At 42.6% G+C, this 9,563-nt stretch overlaps 1 protein-coding gene across 1 annotated transcript; it reads left to right on the plus strand.

Annotated features, from left to right (window-relative positions):
- Positions 1-4,457: 4,457 nt before the first annotated feature.
- On the plus strand, positions 4,458-9,224 carry ACTB (actin beta). The gene is made up of 6 exons (XM_063430180.1): positions 4,458-4,558; positions 5,915-6,043; positions 6,902-7,141; positions 7,552-7,990; positions 8,076-8,257; positions 8,630-9,224. Exons 2-6 carry the CDS (start codon positions 5,921-5,923, stop codon positions 8,771-8,773), a joined length of 1,128 nt encoding a protein of 375 aa, XP_063286250.1. The 5' UTR covers positions 4,458-4,558; positions 5,915-5,920; the 3' UTR covers positions 8,774-9,224.
- The last annotated feature ends 339 nt before the right edge of the window (positions 9,225-9,563 follow it).

The raw sequence follows: 9,563 nt of genomic DNA on the forward strand, positions 1-9,563 counted from the left end.
AGTATAGAGCCTGTCACAAATCCTATTATCTATATCAATGAGGTAGTCAATAAGGTCCTCTAATGCAATAGGAAGCTCCTTAGCTGCTACCTCATCCAATATAGTGTCAGATAAACTTTCCATGAATGCAGTAGTTAGCCCATTGTAGGTCTAATCTACCTGTGAAGCAAGGGTACGAAACTGAATAGCATAGTCAGCCACAGACCTAGAACCCTGTTTAATTCTCATTAATGCTCTTGTGGCATTTTTTGACCTTTTCGTTGTGTCAAAAGTTCTACGAAAAGCCGTAAGAAGACTGTTGAAATCATGCACCATAGGTCCATTAGCCTCCCAAATAGGATTTGCCCATTCAAGTGCTTTATCGGTAAGTTGGTGCATAAGGAACCCCACCTTAGACCTTTCTGTGGGAAAGGAACGTGGATACATCTCAAAGTGGAATTCTATTTGATTAATGAAACCTCTGAGGAGGTGTTAAATGGGCCGAAGTATTAGGCAAAGCAGATACCTCAGGAAGAAGAGGTGTAGGAGGGTTAGGTGTGGTTGCTGGAATAGTTCTAGATAAGAGCGTCTGGAGAGCCTGGGCTATCTGATCCATACGGTGATCTTGCTCTACAAATCTAGCCTCATGGGATGCCATCTGCTGAGCTAAATCTGTGGGGTCCATGGCCCTATCGTAATGTAACGAAAATATACCTCAACACGCAGGATTCAGCTAAACAGAAGACAACATAGAGGGGAGATACGTCTACCGGACCTTAGACTCAACGTTTATAGGAGAAGTACAGAGTCAAGAACGATCCGAGGTCAAAGGCACAAAGAGACAGCGTAAACTAGGACTAGCCGGGGTCTGGTACACAGTAAACAGCAAGCCGGCAAACAGAACAGATAAGGATAAAGAGATAACGTAGTCAGAAAACAAAGCCAAGGTCAAGTACGAAGGAACACAACTGAATACAACAAGCGCTAAAGGGAACTGTAACAGAAACCACGATAGGGCAAGGAACTAAGGGAAAAAGGTGAGTATATATAACTAAACACCTATTTTGATTGGCCCTTGTCATATCCAATCCCCCAAAAGGTAAGTGTTTGGGGAGTGTGTTATGACAGGGACCAATGGGAGGCCTTTTCCAATTTAGGCTCCCACTGTCCCTTTAAGAGCGCGCCCAAGACCCGCGGTGCGCTCTTAGAATCAGGCGGGACACGTGACCGCTTCTCGCGGTCACTGCCCGCCTTCCTGTTCCAGCCGTCGGATGAGTTGCGCGCGGCTCGTGCAGCAGCAGGACCGCGCGCGGCTCGAACAGAAGACCCCGGCCGGCCCCTGGAAAGGGTAAGTACCACTACAGTAAGTTGCTTGTGCATTCTTGGCCCCGAAGTGCATAACTTTGCATTTCTCTTCGTTAAATTTAATCTGCCATTTTAGTGCCCAGTCCCCCAATCTATCCATATATAAACATCTCATAACCCTGCATTAGAAAAGGGACATAATGCCACCAATGTCACTTTGGTTCGCAAGGATGGAGGAACTGAGAGCATTGGAGGACTTATGGTTCACCGCACTGGACAATACACAGGTTTATACAGACATCTGGACACCATGGCTGATCACAGCCCTGACCCATGAATTTCACAACCAACACATCAAGGAACCAGCTGCAATATAAAGATTAGCACCAAGCAACAGGTTTGCTTGCCTGCATAGACCCCTGACCCTAGGGGGGAAGAAGCCTTGACACACCGGAGGCAGGACACTGGGCACAGCCTCTCCCCATCCCTCTCTACCCCCCTTTTTTTCCCACTCACTCTCCTACATCACATTACCACACTTCCTTCCCGCTCTTCCCTGACCTCAACCCACCCCAGATCAATCAAGTTTTGGAACTGGCTGGCATGCACGATAGATTCTACATGAGTGAAGCCGTGAGCTCCCACGTTCTACAACACCCATAAGTGCCCCCTACTGAAAAAGCAGGAGAATGGAGGTAGAGGGCACGTGCCAGACCATGCATATCACGAGTAGTGACTATACTTCCAGGGGAAAGGTGGAAACGGTACATACACAGGCCCCGTCCTTGATAAGCATGCTGTCATCACTGATTCTGGTTATTGCATTGTTATGCTACTACCACAGACCTGCGACATGCTTGTTATTTTCCATGATGAAAAAACAAACAAAAAAATAAAGATTGCCAAAGCTTCAGTGAATTTGTAGATCTAAAAGAGCTAAAGCCAACCGTATTTAGAGCATTTTAGTGCCAAAGGAGTGTGTTGGAGTGTGTGTGTTGAGGCACGCCTATAACTGATAACAGGAAGTTCTTCAAGTCCACAATGCCATTCTAATATGATCAAATTCTAATAGAAAATGCAGGAAAGTACATATAATATTGATTAAACAGATTAAAAGGTTCTCGTAAAGATGTTAGTTTGCCTCAGGCTGAACATATACTCAACAACAATACATATCATACATGTTAGGTCAAACACTGCCCAGACACGTTTCTGCAATTCACCATGAAAGGAGGAGTTAGGTAATTTAAAACAGAACTACACAGAGAGGAGCTGTTTCCTTATAACATAACAATGAGGAAGTAGAAAAAAAAAAAGTAAAAACTAAAATATGTTGAAGCCTTAAGGGTACTGCCACTAAACATATACTTAATAGGTGGATTCCAGGAATTCCACAAACAATTTCCAAACACCAATAGTTTATAGGATATATATATGTTATATGTAGATTGGATTAGATTGGAATATATATATATATGTAAAATATTTTCTTATGTATGCAAGCCCTCTCTGAGCATTCAGCCAACAGCAGTTAACCATTTAAAAAAAAAAAATGCATTTAACAGTTAATGCAGTTTCACAATAATTCAGATTTCTAAGTTAGAAATTCTATGTCTGAGACAATTAAGCACTAACCTTTACCAATACTGTGGGCTATATCAAAGTAAATTGTTATAGTGGCCATTTAATACACATTAAAATACAGTGAATTTAAAAATGATTTGCACAATCTAGACTAAAATAGCCAAGTTCCGACTGAGTTTAAATATTTTTCCAATCAACTATTTTAGCCTAAATTGTGCAATAGTGGCTTTGGTTCACTAAAACGTAATGTTTACTAAATATATACTACAGAGTTTGTGTTCACTAAATAACAAATTATGGAGAACTGACAAGAGAAATTTGAGACCAAAATATCCACAATGGAAAATGTCCCCAACTCAGCTACACTACAATGTGCAACTTCCCTTTCTTCTCAAATCATAATTTAGTGAATAACCCCCCTTTGTACACAATCAGTTGAGTGCTAAAGGTTGGGTATCACCGTTAATACATTGTCAGACAGCACAAACCAGCCAGACTCTGGACTGCAATTGAAACCGTAGTATGAAGGCGGGAGCTAAATGGGTGTGCCAGAAAATGAAAAGAGATCTTTAGAGAGTGAAAAGAATTGTAGGACTGGGTGATGGAAAAATAATACATGTAGAAAACCAATTTTAGGCTAAAATAACTGAACTGAGAACATATATGATATGGAGGATTGTTCTAGTTTGGCTATTCTGGCCTAAAATTTTAATTTCTCTTTGAACTCCCAGCAATTCACACTTTAGTGAATAACCCTGCGCCAATGTCCGTCTCATACTGTAATGATAATGATGGAAAGGCATGATTCATTACCCTAGCATTCCTCTAGCATGTAAGCTCATTGAGCAGGGCCCTTAACGCCCTCTGTTCCTGTGCATCCAACTTGTCTGGGTACAATTACTTATCTGTTAGTCCAACCATTGTACAACGCTACGGAATTTATTGGCACTTTATGAATATAATAATAATTGCTGGGATTGAGGGCGATCACCTCTAACACTCTACCAAGTCACATTGCTTAAAGGCAGCTGTGAGCTGGATACCAATGACAGAGGATGCCTGTATCCCAGCATCAGGGCTGCATCCCTTCCCCCCACAGATACACAGCTTGCCCCCCTCCAGAATCCATAATGCATGTTGAGACCTCCCTTCCCCCCACTGCATGCAATCCCCAGCTCCCACCTAGTATGTTGGTGTTGTACTACACATTGGTAACAGGGATGCAATGACTTAATATATACTATGATAAATCTAGCAGATGCCAATAGCTGGGTGACCAAGCACACTGTTAGGTGTGGAATTTGGAAGGTTTTACTAGTTAGGGGATTGAATATGACCTATGGCTGCGGCACAGCACGGGTTAATCTGTGCACATTGTCAGAGAGAATGGGGGTGGGGGTCGAGATGTCGCATTGCATTATGGTCATAACGTTCACTCTATCCCCGTGCAGCGCTGCCCAAAGAAAGGGGGCGTGGCCCTCGTGTAACAGTGTGCGGCTCCCTAAGTTTTACCTCATTCGCTATAACCCCTCCCCGTGACCAATCGGCGGCCCGGCTTCTAGAACGCTCCTTATATGGTCAGAGCGCTGGGGAGCGCGCGGCATAAAACCGGCGCGAGTTGCAGAGCTTCCTGAGTGACCCGCCCGCTTAGCACACAGCAGCATCTGCAGAACAACAGCCACCCCTCACGGTAAGACACAGAGCGCGCTGCCTCTCCCCCACCCTTAGCATAAACCAGGGCCGTAGCCTTTCTCATGGGCCTCATTTGTATTATCCTGTCAGGGGCGGCTATTGTGGGATAATGTGTGGAACTTTCTAATCTGTATAATGTGTGGGCTTTCTGTCATCCTTTTGTTCTCCTATTGCTGGACCCTAAAAAATCAGTTTTTGGGAGAGAGTGGGGGAAATAAAAAGAGAAAATGTCTTATAAAAGTTTACACAACTGCTATAGCATTACAACTCCCATCCTGCTCAGCGTCACGGCTGGCCTCGTGGGAGTCAATATTTCCTATCAGATTTAACTGCGGTCTGTGGAGAATTATATAGACCAGGGATAGGCAACCTTCGGCACTCCAGTTGTTGTGGACTACATCCCAAAGCATCATGGGAGGTGTAGTCCAAAACATCTGCAGTGCCGAAGGTTGCCTTTGCCTGCTATAGACTGTACAGTATATTACTGGATGGATGGTCAGCCATTTTGTATGTCTTAGCTACCTTTTGTAATCCAAGGTAGCTGTAGTGTCTGGTCTTAAAGCTGTAATATCTTCTGTTGACTCGGTGCTAGGACCCCTGATTAGCCTTTGTAATGACTTTCTGGGTGGGGTGGGTCAGGCATGGGGTGTAGGCATTGACTGTATCCTGGAAGGCCTGTGTGAATAGGCTCTTACTGTGTAGGCTGAGAACCGTTAGTTTGGGCGGTTCCTCGTGACTAATGGGGATGGGATGTACTGCCATGCTTCTGTTCTTGCATGCTCTTCATGAGTGGAAACATAACTGCGTAGCAAGCTTTAATATAATCAGTTGATGCCTATTACATTTTATATTGTGAAAACGTGACTGCCATTGTTCCAGCTGGCCATGCTTATAACTGCTGCGGGCGAGGGGCTGGGTTAGTGTAAAGTAAATGGTCACTAGATCATATCTCCATGCTACACACGTTGCAGTCTATCCCCTGCCACGGGGTGTTTCTAGCATTACGGAGGAAATGGCTTAGTCATCTCTTAAGACATTGTATGGAATGCACAGAAATATCTGGGTTTGGCCGGTGGGCTGACTCGTGATGTGCTTGCCCACTTCCTCCCCCTCCCAGATGAGCATATACCCTCCCCCTCCCCTTGTAAATCTGGTTTGTTACCTTATTTGGTAAATCTGAGACTGGAGGGACTTCCCTTTGTCTCATTCTATAAAGAAATGGTGCAAACCCATACGCTATCTACTGGCGGCTGCTGGTAAGTGCAGCCATTGGGCAGGAAGTGAATTGATGCGGTCTTTGCACTCATTGTGCAGGACTTTGGACTTTTTTTAAAGTGTGTATATATAATTTCAGATCACAATGGAAGACGATATTGCTGCCCTGGTTGTTGACAATGGCTCTGGTATGTGCAAAGCTGGCTTTGCCGGAGATGATGCTCCTCGTGCAGTATTTCCATCAATTGTGGGTCGCCCCAGACACCAGGTATGTACTGTGGCCACTGGTCTGGCATCTCTTTCCCTTTTAATATATTAATAAAGTTCTGAGTGCATTAACTTTAATATGCAAAATTTAATGTTTTAGTTTTGCCATTGCATTATAACACATTTTAATATAAATGAACTATTCTAGGTGTCTGCCACACCCTACAGATGACTTTATTCCAAGTTTTTTTGTTTTTACAATTAACCTTATGTGCTTGCTTTAAATTACAAATAACATATTTTAGTGACTTTATCTTGCTCCTGAAAACTAGTGAAAATGTAGATGCAGTCTTGGAAGTTGAACTGTAAGCTTTTATGAATTACATAAAACCCATCATGGCAAGTAACACAGTTTAGAATTCCACTTAAATCAGGTCTAGTGGTCACTAATTTAAAGAGTTGTGGCCAAAACTTCACACTTTTAAACTTTCAACTGAGGCAGTTTCTGTAGATAATTTTTAAAGTTTTTCTATAGTTATTTATGTACATAAGTCTCTGAAACTTTTTGAATAGTGAATCATTTGGAAAGATTAAACAAACCAGGGCATTACACTAACAAACACTCAGGATTATTGGATGTAAATTGTATGTATTATGGCTAGGCGTGGCTCATATGGTACATATTTTCATGTAACCATAATATACAGCTCATCTGGATCTGCAAGCTTTTTCCTGTACATGTACAGACTTTTTTTTTTAAACCTGTAAGGGTTCCCTTAAAACAGCAAATCTGCTCCTGTGTCCTCAAAGGAGCCCAGCCTGCCTCTCAAAAGGTCTTTGCTTGCTCTAGGGGCTAATTGTGCACCTGTTAAGGTCTGTGTACACATTATGCTAAAGTAACAATTTCATTGTTTTTCAGGGTGTCATGGTTGGTATGGGACAAAAAGACAGCTATGTAGGAGATGAAGCTCAGAGCAAGAGAGGTATCTTGACCCTGAAATATCCAATTGAACACGGAATTGTCACCAACTGGGATGATATGGAGAAGATCTGGCATCACACATTCTACAATGAGCTGAGAGTTGCCCCAGAGGAGCACCCAGTGCTGTTGACTGAAGCCCCTCTGAACCCTAAAGCCAATCGTGAAAAGATGACACAGGTACCCATCCATCTAAAAATTGTGTTCTGAAATCTCTATATAGTTTGGTTTATATAAAACTTGCTGTCCATTACAGGGCTTCCTTTGATCCGGGTCACCTTTCCTGGAATTCTTACAGGTTTTATTTCTTTAACTCAATCTTTTGGTTTTCTTGCCTAACTGAAGATACTAACAACTCTGTGCAATTTGAATAGTTGGAGCTTTAATTCTAAAACTTGAATGGTTTGTATATGAGAGCTCACTGCCTGCCCTCTTCACACATTTTGCTTTGCCTGATTTTTTTTTTTTTTTTTTTAGCTTAAGGTTGTGGAGTGCAGTAAATCACATCAGTTCTGCAACTGCACATGCATGGTTTGTGGCACTCCAGTGTTCTGAAATTCCCCTTCTAACTGCACCATCTTCTCCTGCAGATAATGTTCGAGACCTTCAACACACCAGCCATGTATGTTGCCATCCAGGCTGTGTTGTCTCTGTATGCCTCTGGACGTACCACTGGTATTGTGATGGACTCTGGTGATGGTGTCACACATACTGTGCCAATCTATGAAGGTTATGCTCTGCCTCATGCCATCCTGCGTCTTGACTTGGCTGGACGTGACCTGACAGACTACCTCATGAAGATCCTGACTGAAAGAGGCTACAGCTTTACAACCACTGCTGAGAGAGAAATTGTCCGTGACATTAAGGAGAAGCTCTGTTATGTTGCTCTTGACTTTGAGCAGGAGATGGCTACTGCTGCTTCCTCCTCTTCCCTGGAAAAGAGCTATGAGTTGCCTGACGGGCAGGTCATCACCATTGGTAACGAGAGATTCAGGTGCCCTGAAGCCTTATTCCAGCCTTCCTTCCTTGGTAAGTTAACAAAAAAGAAAACACCAAAGCACTTTCTGTTTTGTAAAATCAAACTACAAATTCATTTTATAAACTCAACTTTCAGGTATGGAGTCATGTGGCATTCATGAAACTACCTACAACTCAATCATGAAGTGTGATGTAGACATCCGTAAGGATCTCTATGCCAACACTGTCCTGTCTGGAGGTACCACTATGTACCCAGGAATTGCTGACAGAATGCAGAAAGAAATCACTGCCTTGGCTCCCAGCACTATGAAAATCAAGGTAAGTGTGCTGTGAAACTTTTCTATTTAAAAAAAACAAAAAAAACTTGCTTACTAAAAATGTATAGGCAGAACTGACATACATTCAGAGTTGTATCTGAAGTAGCCATGCCAAAACGACATTCCTAACTGGCTAATAATGTCAACTATATGCAAACTGGCATCTGGTCCCTGACAGCACAGGCCCCTGAACTCTCCAGTTAAGGCTATTGTAAACTAACAAATAGTTGGTTCAGGAACCAACCATGAAACATCCAGACTTCACTTGAAACCATACTACCAGACAGACACCTTAAGAGCTACTTAATGATCACAAACACTTCAAGTATAACTTGGTAAAGATCAATAACTAGATATAATATCCCTCTTACAGATCATTGCCCCACCTGAGCGCAAATACTCTGTCTGGATTGGAGGATCCATCTTGGCTTCTCTGTCCACCTTCCAACAAATGTGGATCAGCAAGCAGGAATATGACGAATCTGGACCATCCATTGTCCACCGCAAATGCTTCTAAATGGACTAACCCATTTCAAACACCTGTGCAGGAAGATCACATTGGCATGGCTTTCCCCCTACTTTTGTTGGCGCTTGGCTCAGGATTCAATAACTGGAATGCAGAGATGGCAAGCATAAACTACAATGCAACTGAGGACTGTACATTTCTTTTTTTGTTTCTAGTCATTCCAAAAGTGTAATGCATTGTTTTGGAGGTAAATCTCCAGTTAATGCTGCCCAGCTGGTGAGAGCCCTTACAGAAATCATGGTGATCATATAGCTTGTATGTTCTGCTATGTACCCAAACATGTCTTTTGTATCTTCAGCCTTGAACATTTTGTAACTTGTTTGATCCAGCAATTGACTCCATTTAACATCTGGAAGGTTTACATAGTCATTGATCTCAGTAAGCTGTGAGGGGTTACCTGTGCACTTAACTGAAAATAAAAGTTACCATGTTTCACATCAAATCTGTCTAAAGGCTCTTAACATACATCTCAGATGCGAGGAAGCACTGAAAATGCAGTGTACTATGGTGCTTGCTAGAATTCTGAATTAAGGTTTTGCTAAATTCAAGACCTGCATATACCTGACTTCTCAGTGAATTGTGCTTTAAGTTTAGTGGGTACTAGTGGTAATGGAACAATGATCCCTTAAACTAGTCCAGAGATCTCTGGGCTAGTTTAACAAATTATCGCAGGATGGTGGGGTCACTTATAGACTTCTGCCTGGACAGTACAAACCCTCCTAAACTCTCGCTTTAGTCACAAGTGGACCTTTGACTCTTCAACTTAATATTAGACTGCTTC

Source organism: Pelobates fuscus, chromosome 8, assembly GCF_036172605.1.
Source record: "Pelobates fuscus isolate aPelFus1 chromosome 8, aPelFus1.pri, whole genome shotgun sequence".
In the NCBI taxonomy this organism is placed as follows: Eukaryota; Metazoa; Chordata; class Amphibia; order Anura; family Pelobatidae; genus Pelobates; species Pelobates fuscus.